Source organism: Colletotrichum fioriniae, assembly GCF_027942845.1.
Source record: "Colletotrichum fioriniae strain IMI 355084 chromosome Unknown scaffold_7, whole genome shotgun sequence".
In the NCBI taxonomy this organism is placed as follows: Eukaryota; Fungi; Ascomycota; class Sordariomycetes; order Glomerellales; family Glomerellaceae; genus Colletotrichum; species Colletotrichum fioriniae.
The window spans coordinates 1,100,858-1,117,728 of NW_027076843.1; the positions used below are offsets into that span (position 1 = coordinate 1,100,858).

The following is a 16,871-nucleotide window of genomic DNA, read 5'->3' on the forward strand; positions in this document are numbered from 1 at the left end:
GAGATCGTCAAGAGGTCCTCTTATGGTATCACGCGAGAGCGGGCTTGTTCGCTCATGGCTCTCTTTCTAATAAATGGCCCTTCGTCACCCGGCGAGTAATGTCGTGGTGCTGAAGAGAAAGAGCCAGGGACTGACTGGTCTTCTGAACGATCGTTTCGTGTGAGGCTTTACATTCGTTATTCTTACTGACTGACCGACTATGCGTGTCGCGAGTGCCCTCATTTCCATCTTGGCCTTGGCCGGCACGGGAACAGCTCGAGTGTCCCGCCGCGCCGTCGACGAAGATGCTCGTCCTTCCAACGACACGGCCGTCGCGCCTAAGAGGTTCATTGTCGAACTCGAGCAGGTTCGTGATTACTTTCCGAATCTAGAGAACTAGACTATCTTAGTAAGAAGAGATGCTAATACGCCATGAAACGCCTGATAGGGAGCCGACAAGGATGCCGTAGTCCAGCAGCTCCAGGCCAACAACCCGGGCAGCAAGATCCTCAAAGTCTTTGACTCGTCCCTCTTCAACGGCATCGCCGTCGAGTCGGACAGCGAGAACACGGACTCGCTCGAGGCGATCGTGCCCGTCGTCAAGGCGTGGCACTCGACGCGCATCCAGCTCGCGCCCGTCGTAAGCGGCGAGTCGTTCAGCGACGATGCCCAGGCGCTCAATTACTCCATTCACTGGATGACGGGCGTAGATAAGCTCCATGAGCAGGGAATCTTTGGCAAGGGCGTCAAGGTTGGCGTTGTTGATACGGGGACGGAGTATACGCATCCAGCTGTGAGTTTCTTTCTTTTCTGTGTTTTCCTGGTGGAGTGTGGCGAAGTGAGAGATCCCATGAACTGACGAGATGTGAAAAAAAAAAGCTTGGTGGGTGTTTTGGCGAGGGTTGTAAGGTTGCTGCTGGGTATGACTTTGTTGGTGACGAGAGTGAGTGATGACTACTACACGTTGAGCTGACGGCAGAAACTAACTTGTGCAGCAAACTGGCCTTATCCTGGAGCAGAGCGTCAACCTGATGAGGATCCCATGGACCAGGCCGGTCACGGAACACACGTCGCTGGCATCATTGCCGGCAAGAGCTCCGAGTATGTGACAGCGTCCAAGACTATCCTGGCCCGGGAAAGAAAGCCTTAGCTAAACGTGTAAATAGGTTCACCGGAGTTGCCCCTGAAGCCACAATCTACTCTTACAAGGTCTTCGGCCCTAATGTAAGTCGCCCAAGCCTGGTAGTCCTGTCACCCGGACTTCACTGACACCAACCCCAGGAGGGCACAGCCGAGGAAGTTCTAATCGAAGCTTTCCTGCGCGCCTACGACGACGGCGTCGACATCATCACCGCCTCCGTCGGCTCCACCGGCGGCTGGTCCGACAACGCCTGGGCCCTCGTGGCCTCCCGCATCGTCGAGCAGGGCGTCGTCGTCACCATCGCCGCCGGCAACTCGGGCGACGTCGGTCCCTTCTTCCCCAGCAGCGGCGCCGCCGGCAGAGACGTGCTTGCCATCGGCTCCGCTGACGCCTCCGTTGTCTCGGCCCGCCAGTTCGCCGGCACCTTTACTCTCGACGGCCAGTCGAATCGCACCATCCTCGGCTACCGTCCCGCCGAAGACCTCTTCCCCGCCGAGATCAAAGGCTGGCCCATCGTCCCCGTCACGCTGAACATCAGCGTCGAGAACGACGCCTGCTCGCCCCTCCCCGAGGGTCTCAACTTCACAAACACCATCCCGCTCGTGCGCTTCGACGAGGGGTGCCAGGATTACATCCGCCAGCGATGGGTCCAGGAGCGCGGCGCGCGCTTCATGCTCTTCTACCTCACCGATCGGCCCGTCGTCGGCTTCTCGGGCTCCGGCTGGGCGCAGAGCAAATGGGGCCTACTGTCCAAGGACGCGGGCGAGGCCATTGTCAAGACGGTCATTGCCGGCGGCGGCGTCACGGCCGACTTCTCGCTCGACCAGAACAGCAACTATGTCGCCATGTACAACGCCGGCGGCGGGAAGCCCTCGCAGTTCACCTCGTGGGGCGGCACGTTCGACCTCGAGCTGAAGCCCGACGTCACGGCGCCGGGCGGGCGCATCTTTGCTCCGTTCATCGGCCACCGCTACCGCGACCTGTCGGGAACGTCCATGGCCTGTCCGTACGTCGCCGGCGTCGCGGCGCTGTACATCGGTGCGCGTGGCGGTCGCTCCGTCCACGGCGCGGACTTTGCTAAAGCGCTGCACGCGCGCATCGTCGCCTCGGGCCGCGCGATCCCGTGGTCCGACGGCACGACGAAAGATTTCGGGTTCTGGGCGCCGCCGATCCAGGTTGGTAGCGGGTTGATTGACGCTGTCTCCGTGTTGAACGCCACGTCGCAGTTGTCCGGGGAGACCAAGTTTGCGTTGAACGACACGCATCATTTCTCGCGGTACCATCAAGTCGATGTCACGAATACCGGTGCGACGGAGCTCGAGTATATATTCACGGTGCAGAATGCCGCCGGGTTCGAGGCGTATTGGACTGCTGAGGCTGCTGATGCGGGTATCTCGGCTGTGCCGCGCATCAAGGACCTTGTAGAGATTGAGCCGATCAAGATTGGGGCTGTTGTTGGCTTGCCGGCGGGCGGGTTCAAGGTTGGGCCTGGGCAGACCAAGACTGCGAAGTGAGTTTTCTCTCTGATCTATGTTCACTGCCGGAAGGAGTCTCAGGCGGGTTGAGATCTCCATGGGAACCGCGATGATGGCAGGCTGCTAACACAAAGACTCAGGTTCTCCTTCGACATTCCTCAAGGTCTCGACGCTTCGAGACTTCCCGTCTTCAGCGGCAAGATTCTCATCGGATCGGGCGCCGGCGATGTTCTCTCGGTGCCCTACTATGGTGAGCATTGGTTTCCCTCTTTTGCGCCAAGCTTTCACTGACAAAAGGTTCAAAGGTGTCGGCGGTAGCATCAAGCATGACATTGCTGACATGTTCTACACTTCCTACGGATACCCCCGTGTCTCGTCTGGTGTCAACCGGACCCTTCTCTCTGAGAAGTCTAGGTACGGTGTCCAAGTATACAAGTGAAGGGAGACAATAAACTTACCTGATCAACAGCTTCACCTTTGACCTCTCCCTCGCCAAGCAAGACTTTGTCAGACTCCAAGTCGCTCTGACCTGGGGCTCCCGCCAGGTTCGCTGGGATGTAAGCAAAACATTCTTTCTCCTCTCAAAACATCGAGGACTACTAACGCCCGACTTCTCTGCAGGTCTACGAACCCACCTATCAAGAGCGTGAGTGGGCATACCCTCCCGTCGTCGGCCAGAACAAGTACGTCGGCTCCGTCGCCAGCTTCGACGTCTACAACAGCGTCAACTATCCCGTCTTCGACCCGGCTACCGACAGCGTGAACAATACCTTCTCGTACCCACTGCAGGACCAGTCTCGCGATTCGCCCTACGAGTCGTGGTGGCTCGGCAAGCTGGCTGATGGAAGCCAGATTAAGCCTGGAAAGTACAAGTGAGTCATCTGTCGCCTGGGTTATATACCTGCTATGTGGCCACGTCCGCTAACACTCACGGACCTAGGTGGCGTATCGCGGCTTTGAAGGCCTTTGGTAACCCCAAGGCGTCGGATAACTGGGAGATATTCGAGACGCCTGTGATTGAGGTCCTCCCGCTTGCCGGGAGCAATTCCACGACTCTCCGGCGTTGAAAATTCTAGTACGATCTAACATGATATTACTATCCAGCTCCCGTAGATTTCCGGTAATCCAAACCACTTTTTCGTGCGCCACAAGTCCTCCAAATGTAGTCCCATCAGCCTGCAAGTTGTATCATCATTCCATGGCAACCAGCTCATCGCCGGCCGGTTGCGGCCGGCCCGCATCAGCGTCCTTACCTTTCTCCTTACCAAAAATACTCTTCTCGTCAAAGAAATTGACGTCTTGCTCGAGCGCGGCCTTTGCAAGCCGGTCCGCTTCCTTATTCTCCTTCTTCGCCACCTGCCAAAACTCCACCGCCACGCCCGCCTGGCCCAGTGACATCATGGTCAGCATCAGATTATCCCACAGATCCTCGTTCTTGACCTTTTCGCCCTTTGTGTTCTTCCACCCGTTGGCGAGCCACTTCTTCATGTGCGGCGGCTCGCCGTTCCTGCCGCCCGCGACACCCTCGACGAGATACGCCGAGTCGCTCTTGACGACGACGTGGTGTAACTTGAAGGATGGCTGTGGCCGCCGCGATGACGACCGCATGGTGGGCAATCCCTTGGTGGCAATCGTCGTCGCCTCCATCAACCCCACAATGGCGGCGTAGAGGTCCGCGCGCTGCTGCGTGTGCTGCGGGCGGTCGCGGCCGTCGCTGCCGTCCGTGTCCTTCATGACGTGGCCCCGGTCTTTGGCGTCGGGGATGCGGCAGGCGCGGTTGAGCGGGTTGCCGGGGCCGAGGTGGACGCCGACGGCGGATTTGGTGGGTGGTTCATCGGGACTGTTTTGGGGCGGGCAGACGCCGTGGACGGCGATGACGAGGGAGTCGGTGTGGTGAGAGAGCGCCGCCACGAGCTTGTCGTCGTCATCTCCGAATTGGATGGTTCGAACCTTGACGTTGGTGATGGCGACGGTGGTCCCGGTGAGGGCGTTGTGGCAGCGTACGTGGACGAGGTTGAGGGGCCCGTGGGAGCCCGGGAGTTCTAGGTCGGTTGGGTTCTCGCCGTAGAGTTCTGTGTGGTCGTGTGGGAAGCGGCGGACGACGTAGCCGTCCGAGTCTGGCTCGACGAGGAGGCCGACGGGGTGGTTGGCGTGGGGGTCGTGACGAACCATTTTTGGCGGGGTCGTGAATGGCGGTGAGATCGTGTCGTGGATGAGGCCAGGGAATCTGTCTGCGAGGTTGATGATCCGTCTTGAATGTTTGAGCGGTCTACAGTGATGAGATCAGAAAGTTGGTTGATGAGAATGAGAGTGGCAAGCGTGAGAATGGAATGAGGTGGAGATGCAGCGTTCCATCAAAATTGCACTGCCGTTCCGAATTTTCCCCGGTCTGCTTTCTTCTGTCTCTCGACTATCTAGTAGAAAAATGAAATATCCAGTGTTGCCAGAATCGGGTAGTCAATTAGTTGTGAATCATGCTCATATCATTCAAGGATGTAGTCGAATTAGTAGTATTCCACTGAAGATGGAAGACGGCGTTGGAGACAAGGCCCACCAGAACCCGGCAGATAGATAATAGGACCCGGATATCGGCCGGCCCCACTTTGATGCCGTGCCGCACCTTGCTTCGTCCGCAAGTGCAGAATCACGAATGCCTTGGCGGAAAGGCGAATATGTGGAAAAAGCGCACGCCTCTACTAGAACTGGCTCGAATGGATTATGGTTTGACAGGCTCCAAACCTACCAAGTATATCGTGACCTTTCCTCACTCAAGGCAGGCGTTTGATGGATGCTCGTCACGTTCAAGACTCGGTTTACGATCTTGGCTCATGGAGAAATCCGCATTTACAGTGGAGATTCACTTTTCAGGCCATAACAAGCTAATGTAGTCATGTGGTCACCGTATATGCATCTTTCATTGGAAAAGGGGGGAGGGGTCTCGGCCTTGCCCGGCGACCCTGGAGTTTCTAAAGAAACTTGGTTCTTAAATCTATTTCTATGCGCGCCCGATGTTCTTGAGTTCTACCATAGTCATTTATTTCTTATGCTCGCTTGAAAAAGACAACACATAGCACCGCCTCCGATTTCCCACCAGTGCCGACGTCCCGGTAACAGTGCTCAATCTTCTAGTGACGACTTCGAGGGAAACGGAAAAACTTGCCCACACCATTACCGTCACCTTCAGAGCGTTCATAACACTCGATGTTCAAGCACTCTGAAAGACCATCACTGTTTGCGCATGTCTGGCAGTAGTCGGAATCGAAATTGGGTTCTTGGGCATAGAGAAGCTCATGATCGAGGCAGTAAGTCCTGCCTGACTCGGCCTTGTCAACGAAGTTGATGATCATAAGATCTGCATGCTCCTTCCCTTTGAAAGACTTCAAGGATCAAAGGTAAGAGCTCCTGAAGAGTAAATTGAAAGTTGTAGTAGTGCGCTGACTTGTCCATGTCGATGTTGAACTTGATGAGACTGGCGTACAGCTTTGCCATTTTTATTTGCCAGACCGAGGGCTCGGCGCCGTCTAGAACAACTCCTCAGATGGGGGCTCCTGCTCTTCGAATTTCTTGATAACGGCTTTGGCCTCCTCAAGCTCGACCTTAAGACTTGCATGCTCTTCCCGAAGCCGACCGAGTTCGTTGGCGAGGTTGATCCTCGCAGCACTCTCCCTCTTCCACCACTCTCTGGCGATGGTGGGCTGACGCTGGCGCTTTTCCATTCGCTTTCGAAGTAGCAGGAAATCGAGCTCCAGTCTGTCATGTCTGTGTCTAAGCTTTGCGGTCTCGGCGTTCACTCTGCCCGGGGTTTCTGCTTGCTGACGGCCTTCCGTGGTGTTGGTTGCCTGTACGCCGGGGGCGTTGCGGACGGCAGAGCTCTCGCCTCCTCTGAATGAGCGCATCAGTGTTTCGAGTTTTGACTGAGCTCTATCGATGGAGTCCAAGACTTGAGGGTCGGATTGGAATGGCTGTGATGGCTGCGGTTGCGGCTTTGCGGTAGACATGGCACCTTGACGTGGAGTACGCAATTTATGCATCTGCAGTTGGCGGAGGATGGACGGTAGCTCGGTTTGTAAAGAGTTATTCTGGACCTCCACTTGTCCAGTGGGAGTCTTAAGTACCCATCCCGAAGGCATGGGCCGAGTGCTCACTCTTCCTCGACGGCGAAATATAGTACTGATATCCATCTTGGTGTCGCTGGATGATGACTGGCTGCATTGAATGTTGGAGAACAAAAGATACATGGGGCATTGTCGATGTTATAACAGTATACAAAGTTAGGCCTCGTCGATTTCGTGAATGTAAATGCTCATAGGAGATTCGTCCACTACTTTCCGGGAGTTGGAGCCAGGAAGGCCAGGGGTCTTTGAGCAATGGATCGAGAATGTCAGGACAGCCAGCCTCTTAACAAAGACACCTTGCATTTACAAAGATGGAAATGATTATAGAATGTAAGAAGCCTCAAATCCCGTCTTGGATGAGTTGCAACCCCCTTGTTGTCTTGAGACACAGGCCTTTGAGGTACGAAAAGCATGGCAGAAGCGCCTTTCCCTGGTCAAGTGGATGGGGTTTAGATGCTGAGACGAATTTTATTCTTTGGGGGTAGGTTATATTTCGATCTGATAGTTTGAAGTCCCAAATCAGTCTGGGTAGACAGCTTCAAGAACCCAATGGATCTTGCTCAAATGTTTCGTGCATGAAGCTTGTCGATGCCCCGCAGTTTCAATGATATGTGAAACCGTGCTCTGAACCATCAAAATAAGGCATGGAAATGCGACGAATTTCACAATTGTTTTTGGACTTTAGTAATGTAGCTCTGCCCTTCGTAACTTACATTCCTCCCTTCCGATGGCGTGTAAACAGTCCCGGAGGTCTCCGGGAAAGAAGCCCCACCCACCGGCGCCGACTTTCTTGTAAAACTAGCCGACTCCGTGCACCCGGAAGCGCACTTGTCCCCACAGCAAGGGATAGGTAGCGGCCCCCCCAAAAAAAACCCCGACAGGGATCTTCATCGGCCAATGGACCAACCCTTAATCCGTCGCAATCGCGCATCGCCAAAATTTCGGGTCTCTACCAAGCTATCCGTTGCACCACCCAACCCAACCCGGAGCCTCCCATCGAACGAAGGCAAGGGCGTATCAACGACAGAAACCAACCGACGAAAGCAACAAGCGAAACACGAGAAGAGGTCAATTGACCCAAAAACAAAACCCCCAAGTCCAGCCTCAGCGCAACCCCGACCGCACACCCACGAATCCCCCGGAGCTCGGGAAAGAGCAGCCGACGAACCAAACCCGCCCATCATGAGACCCTCACCCGTCCTCCAGGTGCTCAAGTACAGGCACCTGAAGCTGACGACCAAGGACGTCAACAAGGGCTTCTACAAGGGAAACCGGACGGGCGCCATGGGTCGCCACACAAAGTACGGAGGCTACGTGATTGAGTGGCACAAGGTGCGGACGTACGTCGTGCCGGAGGGCTTGAAGGATTTCAAGGTAAGGAGAAACACGGACACACGGAAATGCGGAGGAAGGAGGAGGAGGATGATGCTCGGTTGAGTCGCTGAATGCTGACGTGGTGTGTGTGTATGTGTAGCTCACGCCGTTCGTCTCCGAGGCTGTGCGGCCCCTGAGGGGAGCGTACCCCACGAAAGAAGGTCCCCGCGACCCCAAGCTTTACCTGGAGAACTGGAAGCAGGTGAACGGTGTGGATTAAGGGGGGGGAAAGGCGTGCATGGCGGGAGGATGAGAGAGAAATAAGAAAGGGGATGGGAAGCAACGCAAAAGTATGGGAATTGATGCTCGATGACGGGGAGATCGACAAATCCGAAAACAAAGGGGGGGTAAAGAAACACACTTCTCCCCCAAAAACAAGAGTGTACAAGAGCTGTATATACCCTCGACGCTGTAACAATATGTAAAAAAAAAAACCGAGAATCACATTCAACAACATTCTCAGCAGGGTCTTGCGGAGTATGAGGGTTCACGATTGAGACCCCAGATGCCAGAGAACAGTCCCCCAAAAGGAGAACCATGACGATCAAGAATTGTACACACACTACGATTCAAACTTCTTATATATACTTGTTCTTATTTATACAGCAAACATCTCACGCAGTCTGCTCCAACCCTCCCCTAACAACCTCTTTCCCCTTCCCCTTCGCAAGAGGCAGATCCTCCGCCGCCGTGACGAAGGTATCCAACGGCGGCCTCGTGCTCTCGTTCTCTGCCGGAACCTGGGTACTCGCCTCGGAAGCAGAAATCCCGTTCCCATTGACCATCAGTCCGTCAGTAGTCGCGTCCGTGTCCGACCGGTTCAGCTGCGGCATGGGACTGATCGGCCGGCTATCGGCGCCCGACATGAGCGTCACCATACTCGCCGTCTCAGCGTCCTTCTTGCCCAGACTGAAAGGTAGCGCGATGCCGTCGAGGAAGGGGCGCTTGCCCGCGACGCCGGTACCGCCGGGGACGAAGTCCGGGCTTAGGTGATTCCCACCGTCAGCGGCGGCGGCGACCTGCTCGTTATGCTTCTCTTGTTCTCTCCTCTTCTCGATGAGGGCCGCTACCGGCGTCGTCTCTTCCACTGCTGTAGCTGCTGTTGTCTGGGAATCTTGCACCTGAGTGGAAGCCGGCGTCTCCTCCTCTTCTTCCGTCTGGTGCTCGTCCCGGACAAACCGCCGCCTGCTGCCCGTAGGCGAGCCGAGAGGCGCCGGGTCCTGGTGCTCGATATCCTCAAAGGACCTCGCTCCCTCGCCGCCCCTGGGCGAAGTCTGCGACTCCCGAGTCTGCTGCGACGTCCTGCCGGCGGCAACAGCATCAGAATCGGCCCTCTTTTCTCTTTTTGTAGTCGTCTCGTCGTGCTTGGAGCCCCAGAGCGACCACAGCGCCAGTCCAATACTCTTGGTCTTCTTCCTATCCACCAGCTCGTCCGACGCCTTTCGTCGACCGGCGAGCGCCGTGGGCGGCGGCTGCTCGCCCTCGCCGAAGTCCATGTACCCATCCGCCAAGTCCTTGATGATGCTCTTGTGGACTTTGGCCTTTGTGCTGGAGAACTTCTTATCAAAGGTGGCTTTGGTGTCGAGCCACCGCCTCACGGGCGTGGGCCTGACGACGCCGACCTCCTCCGGCTTCATGACGCAGCCGTCCAGCTCTGATTCCGGGGCCAACTCGGAGACGACGCCGCGCGTGGAGATTTTTTGGCGGATCATGTGCTTCTTGAAGGGGGGCAACGGCATACCCGCCTTGCCCACCAGCTCCGGAGGCGACCCCGCGGCGTTATTCTCCGTCTGGTTCTCCTCTTTATCCGAATCCGAGGCGGAGCTGGAAATCATGGAAATGTCGTCGTCGTCCAAGATCTCAATCTCCGTCTGCTGCGCCCTCGCCAGCGCCCAGGCGCCAAACTGCGCGACGGCGCGGTACATGTGCTTGGCGGGGCGGGTGAAGCTGAGCGTCGGGGCGACGTGGCAGAGGTCGTCCCAGACCTGGAGCTGCACGTCCGTCGGCTTGTACTGCTTCAGCTGCGCCAGCCCCGCGTCGTCGAGGCCCGGCGGCGGGTACCTGGCGGGATTCGCGCACTTGTGGGCCACGTAGATTTGCTCGTCGCGCAGGACCTCGCCGCCGCCTACCATGATGAGGAGTGGGGGCAGGCCGCCTAGCGTCGGTTGCATTACCGGGCTGACCATTGGGTGCGAGAGTAAGGCGTTGGTCGTGTACATCTGGAAAGGGCTATGAGTATATAATGTGGGAGGAGGAAGCTCCTCTAAGAAAGGCTCTTACCTGGATTTGGTCTTTGACTGTGGTAAGTTTCCCGTCAATGGTGACGGAAAGCTGCAAGGCCGTCTTTGTGGGATCCGCATTACCAGAAGAGTCAGAGGTGCCCCCTAGCGTCTCGTTGCCGTCACCCAGCGCGATGGGCGCCGCCTGCTTCTTCTCGAGCGTGTTGAGCTTCGTGGCGCTCTTCTCCTTGCCCGCCCGCGCCTTGATGGCCTGCTCCCTCATCATCTCCATATCGTCCTCGTTCGGCGGTGGCCAGGACCGGGACGGTTTGTGGTGGAAGCCTGACGAGGGGATGTAGTCCATCTGGTTATCCCCCGAGACGCTGGGGAACGAGTGCGTGAGGTCGACCCAAGGGCTGATAAGGACGGCGCCCGCGGGCAAGGGGATACCGCGGTCTCGCAGGATACACAACATCGAGAGCACCATGCCGCCGCCGGCCGAGTCGCCCGCCAGGACGATCGTGGTAGGGTCCTGGACAGTGAGGAGGTAGAGGTAGGCCGCGAGACAGTCCTGGAGGCCGCAGGGGAAGGGGAACTGCGGCGCAAGGCGGTACCGGGGCGCGAGGACCCTCGCCTTGAGCTTGCGGGCGTGCCGCTGCATCTGGTAGCGATGCTCGTCGACGCTGCCGAAAAAGTAGGCGCCGCCGTGGACGTAGAGCATCACCCTCTTTGTCGCACCGCCGTTCTTCTTGCGCTCGTGGTAGTCGGCGCGCATCTCAATCCACTCGGCCTTGAGTGGGCTCTGCGGCTTCCGCCATTTCCACCACTTGCAACCCCCCACGGCCCGTACGCCTCGGGGGCCCAGTTGAGCCTCGATCAGGCCGGCCGACTTCTCGAGCTCGCTCTCGGGGATCTCGACGTCTTCTACCTTGACCCATTGCGGGTGCGGGACCCATTGGGCCGTAAAGGCTTGGAGCTCCTCGACCGTGTGGTGGGAAGCGAATTCAAGAAAGGATCGGACGAGGTGCAGGCCTTCATCGTAGGATAAGTGGGAGTTGGGCCCTTGCTTTGAGGTTTTTCGATTGAGGTACTGTGTGAGATTGGAGGATCAGTCAATTGCACTTGCGTACATGGTCATCGAGCTGTAGCTATCGCGGTGGGGTTGCATTGCGTATTCTGGGACGAAACAAATCCGGCGAAAGCGACATCAAAGGGACGAACTGACGCAATTGTGAATAGGGGATTCGGGAGAGACTCACATGTGAAAAGAGGGTGGATACGACGGTTGGTGTGACCGCCAATGACACCGAAGTGGTATTGAGCTTCAATGGGTTCATGATTTCTCTCTCGCGTCCAGTCCAATCCAGTCCAGTCCGGTCCTCAGATCAGAAGCTGACGGGAGCAACAGGATCTTTCTCCCCTTGGACAGCAGCGGGGGACCTCTTGGCTTTTGAAAGCTCCTCCCCCCTTTGACGAGTTGGTGGACGATCCTATATTGTTTATGGAACAGACACATCACGTCGCTCCGAGGGAGAGCACAGAAGTAAAGCCGCAACCCTGAAACTTCCACCCCCCAGATGGCTAGAGCTCACTACCGGAATAGGGGACCGATGACATCACTTGCAGCGCCCAAGTGGATGAGCCAATGTCCGCTGGGCCTGGTCAACCGACCGTAGCTTCATCACCAGCTGCCAGGATCATGAATAATGGGCTGCCTGGCCGCCAAGATTTGCAGTGCTCTTTCGAGATGATTTATTGACATTTAAGCGACATTTTCAGACGTGGGCAATTGAGCAAGCTGGCAGCTTGCTCGCAAGGTAGTGAAGAAGCTCAGGTTCCCTTTTTATGTGCCCTGCCCGCACCGGGCCCTGGCACGCGCTGGCTAGACCCGAGAGCGGGACCGGGGTGGGTACCTAGAGGCTAGGTGGCCGTGGAAAACCCCACACAGCACAACCGACAGTGCAAATCGTCGCATGCACTATCCACCTGGCAGGGGAAGGGGAAGGGGAGGGGGAAAAAAATTGTGATCTGAAATTCTGGCAACGAAAACTGTCACCGCAAACCCAGCCAGAATCTGCCCCCTCCATACTTTTCGATACCCCGCGAAATAGCAGCATCACCAAACATGGCGACCACCGCCCCCATCACGGCAGGCAAGTTTCTATTCCAAAACCCCAATACTACAAATTCCGTCCGCACTGAGATTTACTAACACCAGAAATGTAGAGGCCTGCCAGTCAACCTTTGAACAAGCCGTCGCCCTCTCCCTCCACATGTGGCCCGCCCTCTCCCTCGCCGTCCAAAACCACTGGGGCGGCCCCGACTCCGCCGACAAACGAGACTGGTTTGCCGGCGCCGTCGCCGAAATCTTCCCGACTTTCACAAAAATCACGGCCGCGGGCCAAGCCATGCCCGCTACCGCGGCGGCAGCCGCAGAGGAGCCCGACACGGGCTACGTCGAGACTATGCTGCTGCAGGTCATGCTCGACGAGTTCGAGGTCAACGTCGACGACGAGACGGGCTACGACGTCGCCGAGCAGATTGTGAAGCTGCGCGCCGAGTGCGCAAAGGGAAACTTTGCCGCCGTCGACGAGCTGCGGACCAAGTGGGAGAGCCGCAAGGGCGCCAAAGTGGAGGGCTTGTACAAGAAAGTGGAGGCCGGCGACCAGGATACCGATTGGGAGGACGACGACAGCGAAGACGACGACGAGGATGATGTCGAGATGGACGATGCGCCTCAGCTCGTGCGTGCGCCAAAGGCAAAGGCGGAGCCGGAGGTCGACGAAGACGGTTTCACCACGGTCACCAAGAAGAAGAGATAAAGGACTTGTCTTATAACCAAAAAAGAAGCGAGAAGCGAAGACAGAGAGAGAGAGAAGAAATACCCCCTCCACCACCGCGACTTTGGTTTCTCCATAAGCAAATGCTTCACAAAGGAGCCCCGCGTGGCTGATGTACAAATGTCCGCATAATTAAGAGCTTGCCATTCGAGCCAAAGAGAAAAAAAAATCCAAAAATCCCATCCCAAATTCAACGCCAGTCAGCAAAATGCAGGCGCTCATCCTCCTACTCCCAGTCATCGTCACTATCGTCGGCCTTGCGGGAGTCCTTGGGGCTGTTGGGGGCTTGGCTGGGGACGCCAGAGGTGGCGCCGACAACATCGTAGCTGGTGTCGCTGTCGGCCTGGGACTTTTCGTCGTTGGACTTGCGTGACTCGGCGGGCTTCAGAGTAGAGGAGGTCTGGGCGGGAGGCTGGATAGTAGTGGAGGACTCGGCTGATGGCGGGCGGGCTTGCGTCTGCTCAGTCTTGGGAGCAGCACCAGTAGCAGGGGCGGCAGTAGCGGCGGCGGCGGTAGCAGGAGCAGGAGCAGTGGTTGTGGTCGCCTCATCATCGGAGTCATCATCCCATCCAACTTCGTCCTCGGCAGAAGCAGCTGTGTCTAGTTAGCAAAACAGTTGTGATAGTCCAAGCTCCCCTCACTCACCCTTGAGCAGATCGCGTCGCCGGGTCTCAGCAGCCTCCAGGCCATGTCTGAGGAAGTAGTATCTCTTCCAGAACTCAGCATAAGGGACCTGGTCGGGCACGAGCTTCTCCATTGTCGTTCGCAGTTCGGGGTACTTGTTCAGATCGTCACTAATCTCGGCCGTCTTCTTCTCCACGTCAAACGTCTTGGTCCAGGTCGCGAATTCCTCCGTAGCAGGGTCCTTTGCGAAGCTCTCGGTGCTCGTGTGGATGACGTGCAGCTGGGCGTCTTGCCGCGAGGTGTGGATGACCCTCTTGCCCTGCGCGTCTTTACTCTCGAACATGACGGCGCCTCCCTGGCTGTTGGCGTCGGTGGGCGGCGCGATACTGACGGCCTCCTTGAGGAAGTTGCTGATATTGGTGCCGAAGCGAAGCAGAGCCTCGTCGGCGGCGTCCTCGGCCTTTTGCAGGTCCTTGAGCCGCTTGGCTGCCTCGGAGCGGAGTCTGGTGAGGTAGTTCTCGGAGCTGCTCATGGCGTCGTCGGACGCTGCTAGGTCTCTGGTCTTTGTGGGCGTCGTCTGGCTGTCGGTCTCCTTGCTCTTGTCTCTGGAAGACTCGTCTTGCGTCGTGTTGACGGTGAGGGATCTCGTTCGGTTGATTATGGAGCTGAAACCCTTGGATGCGTCCTGGCCGAGCTCAGTCACCTCCTTGGAGGCTTCCTTGTAGACTTCTTGTCCCTAGCATCACCGGGTTAGCCGGCTCACTCCTTAATTCCCTTGCACCTCTTGTATGGTGTATCGCCTCACCTGCTTCACGGCACTTCCCAAGAAGCCACCGATGCGCATGCCCCAAGGACTAGACGAGATGGCCTTGTAGGCCTCCTGCAAGTCATCGTTCAAAGATGACTGCGGCTGGTCGGACTTGGTGTCCTTGGCGTCGCCATTCTTCTTATCGGCATCCTTAGGGAGCGAGTTCTCCTGGATGTGATCGTACGCCAGATCCATGGCAAGGGCGGCAGAGTCCAAGCTCCTTTGAGTCGGCGACGCTGGTGGTGATTATTCGGGTAGCCTTTCGAAGTAGCCTATTGCGAGGCTAAAGCTTTGGTAGGTTCGTGTGGAGTGGAGTTTGAGGCGAAGTCGTGTGATGTGTAGACAGTTGAGAGCTGCTGTGGGCGGACGAATGATGTCTGGCTTCTGACATGAGGCTGCTCTTTCCCCTTCCGTTTCCCCCTGACGGGCGGGGTGGTGGACGGCTGCATGGTGGTCAATGCGGGGAGACAGCAGTACGTCCACGTGTGGATCCCCCGGCGCGGCCACTGCCGGAACCTCTTTCGTTTCTGTGGCACTTTGCGGCCTTCCATTGCCTCTTGCACACGGTGGAAGCGAGAGAATCGCTTGCATCAAGGCATTCCATGAACAATCTCTCGAGTCTCACCTGCGGTGCCGCCGCACCCGGGAGCCAAGTACTTGCAGCGCGCAGCACGACCATACGCAGCCGGGTACCATCCACATAGTTATGGAAACACTTCTTCCAAGGCGGCCGTCAAGGTTATGGAAGCGGGCCGATTTTTCTGCACGAAGGGACCTGAAAGCGAACTTTTTTGAGTTGTTGGTCCGCCCATACCTTAACCCCCGCGCCGGGGACGGAATGACCTCAGCGCAAGCGCCTCCCAACCGGGACATTGCGGTACCTTTTCCGAGTTGCTTACCATGGAGCATGGAGGGCATGCGTGGGCACGCAACGGAGACGGCTGCGGGGATGGATTCCGGTCCCGTTGGTCTTATCTGGCTCCGTGGCGACTTGCGGCGGCGAGTGACCTAAAAGGCTCAGATTTGGATACCTTGAGTTGATCTTCGTCTGATCGGAAACTCTATGCCACCTCTATAAACGGCGTGCTCCGTCAATAACCACATGGTAGATGGCAGTGACAACCGATCGTCGTATGAGGGGATGGCAGTGTGGCACATTATACACCCGGCAGCTCTTTACATCCGTTCATCAGCCAAGTACGGCAAGTTCAAGTGATCCCTCGGCGATAGTGTGCAGTTTCGCCGCACCCGCCTGAGCCTCGCGTGCCTCGCTCCTTCGCGCCCCTCCACTCGGATGGACTAGAGGGAGGGGAGGCCAAGCATATTGGCAAAGTCCCGAGACGCGCAGTGTGCAGTCACGCAGTGTAAGCTTTTCGGGCGGAGTAGCGTCGGGTCTAGACGCTCTCCTGGGCTGTGGCGATTTATGCAAGGTAAAGAGATGTAAGCAGAGACTGATCACTTTTGGTCCCTGGACCAACAGCTTTTGCTAAGAATCGCACTGCACTACGACACAATAACAGACAGATGTGGGGGGATGCGACGAGTTGGGCCGTCAAGAGAGCTGTTGCCTCGTGCTTGTGCCGTAGGAGATCATAGATATGCGTTTCCTCTACGGATACGATACTTGTATCCCTGTATGTTGTGATATCAGGGCCGAAACGGTTGCAGAGACGTGTTCGCAGTGTCATTTGTCATCCCAGCATTGACAGCAGTATCCGTACTCTACTCCCTACAAGTTTTTCCCTTGCTCCCCTTGGAGCGGCACGTCCCACGAGATGGCCTGCAAAGACGATCTTTTACATTATCAGATCTAGGCAGCCGCTTGTTTGAGCGACGCCCGCTGCATGGGATCTTTTGCGTGAAGGGCTAGACAAGGCCAAGACGGTCTCGCGGTGAGGAAAGATTAGAGTTCCAGCCAGTCATCCCCAGTTTCCAAAGGACGGTAAACCGTAAAATAGTGTACCTTTCTTTAGGTGTAGCTGCTGGTTGCCAAGCTGGGTCATGGTAGGGGAAGCGTAAGCTCGACATGGGCTTCGCCTGTTGCGCCGGACGCACTCGGAGTTTGAACGGGGCTTACAGCGGGATAACAGGCTATCTTGGCACAGGTATCTGGATGGCAGATCGACGGCTGTAGAGTCGTAGACGCTACCGCGGCTACCTCCGGCGGATATGGACATATGCCGGATTTACAGCGACCTGCAGAGGTTGTGCGGCACGAAGCGGTTGCACAGCAAGCACCCGACAGCAGTGAGTGAGCACTGAGCAGAATCTGATTACACAGTCACACAGTATGATG

General features: G+C 56.9%; 7 protein-coding genes across 7 annotated transcripts; 3 read left to right on the plus strand and 4 right to left on the minus strand.

Annotated features, from left to right (window-relative positions):
- Window positions 1-199: 199 nt before the first annotated feature.
- On the plus strand, window positions 200-3,662 carry N0V96_006469 (uncharacterized protein; the record flags this gene model as incomplete). Its single annotated transcript, XM_065757724.1, has 11 exons — window positions 200-346; window positions 428-772; window positions 859-922; window positions 975-1,080; window positions 1,146-1,203; window positions 1,261-2,630; window positions 2,736-2,845; window positions 2,901-3,009; window positions 3,065-3,152; window positions 3,217-3,467; window positions 3,536-3,662. 11 exons carry the CDS (start codon window positions 200-202, stop codon window positions 3,660-3,662), a joined length of 2,775 nt encoding a protein of 924 aa, XP_065613641.1.
- Window positions 3,663-3,786: 124 nt separating this feature from the next.
- On the minus strand, window positions 3,787-4,767 carry N0V96_006470 (uncharacterized protein; the record flags this gene model as incomplete). The annotated part of the gene is made up of 1 exon (XM_053194939.2): window positions 3,787-4,767. One exon carries the CDS (start codon window positions 4,765-4,767, stop codon window positions 3,787-3,789), a length of 981 nt encoding a protein of 326 aa, XP_053047510.1.
- Window positions 4,768-6,116: 1,349 nt separating this feature from the next.
- Window positions 6,117-6,626, minus strand: N0V96_006471 (uncharacterized protein; the record flags this gene model as incomplete). The annotated part of the gene is made up of 1 exon (XM_053194940.2): window positions 6,117-6,626. One exon carries the CDS (start codon window positions 6,624-6,626, stop codon window positions 6,117-6,119), a length of 510 nt encoding a protein of 169 aa, XP_053047511.2.
- Window positions 6,627-7,892: 1,266 nt separating this feature from the next.
- On the plus strand, window positions 7,893-8,304 carry MRPL27 (mitochondrial 54S ribosomal protein mL41; the record flags this gene model as incomplete). The annotated part of the gene is made up of 2 exons (XM_053194941.1): window positions 7,893-8,084; window positions 8,185-8,304. The coding sequence occupies 2 exons, from the start codon at window positions 7,893-7,895 to the stop codon at window positions 8,302-8,304; spliced, it is 312 nt and encodes a 103-aa protein (XP_053047512.1).
- Window positions 8,305-8,698: 394 nt separating this feature from the next.
- N0V96_006473 (uncharacterized protein) lies at window positions 8,699-11,471 on the minus strand (the record flags this gene model as incomplete). Its single annotated transcript, XM_065757725.1, has 3 exons — window positions 8,699-10,303; window positions 10,365-11,365; window positions 11,426-11,471. 3 exons carry the CDS (start codon window positions 11,469-11,471, stop codon window positions 8,699-8,701), a joined length of 2,652 nt encoding a protein of 883 aa, XP_065613642.1.
- Window positions 11,472-12,428: 957 nt separating this feature from the next.
- Window positions 12,429-13,125, plus strand: TSR2 (rRNA accumulation- protein; the record flags this gene model as incomplete). Its single annotated transcript, XM_053194943.1, has 2 exons — window positions 12,429-12,460; window positions 12,522-13,125. The coding sequence occupies 2 exons, from the start codon at window positions 12,429-12,431 to the stop codon at window positions 13,123-13,125; spliced, it is 636 nt and encodes a 211-aa protein (XP_053047514.1).
- Window positions 13,126-13,369: 244 nt separating this feature from the next.
- N0V96_006475 (uncharacterized protein) lies at window positions 13,370-14,770 on the minus strand (the record flags this gene model as incomplete). The annotated part of the gene is made up of 3 exons (XM_053194944.2): window positions 13,370-13,737; window positions 13,789-14,503; window positions 14,573-14,770. The coding sequence occupies 3 exons, from the start codon at window positions 14,768-14,770 to the stop codon at window positions 13,370-13,372; spliced, it is 1,281 nt and encodes a 426-aa protein (XP_053047515.1).
- Between the last annotated feature and the right edge of the window lie 2,101 nt (window positions 14,771-16,871).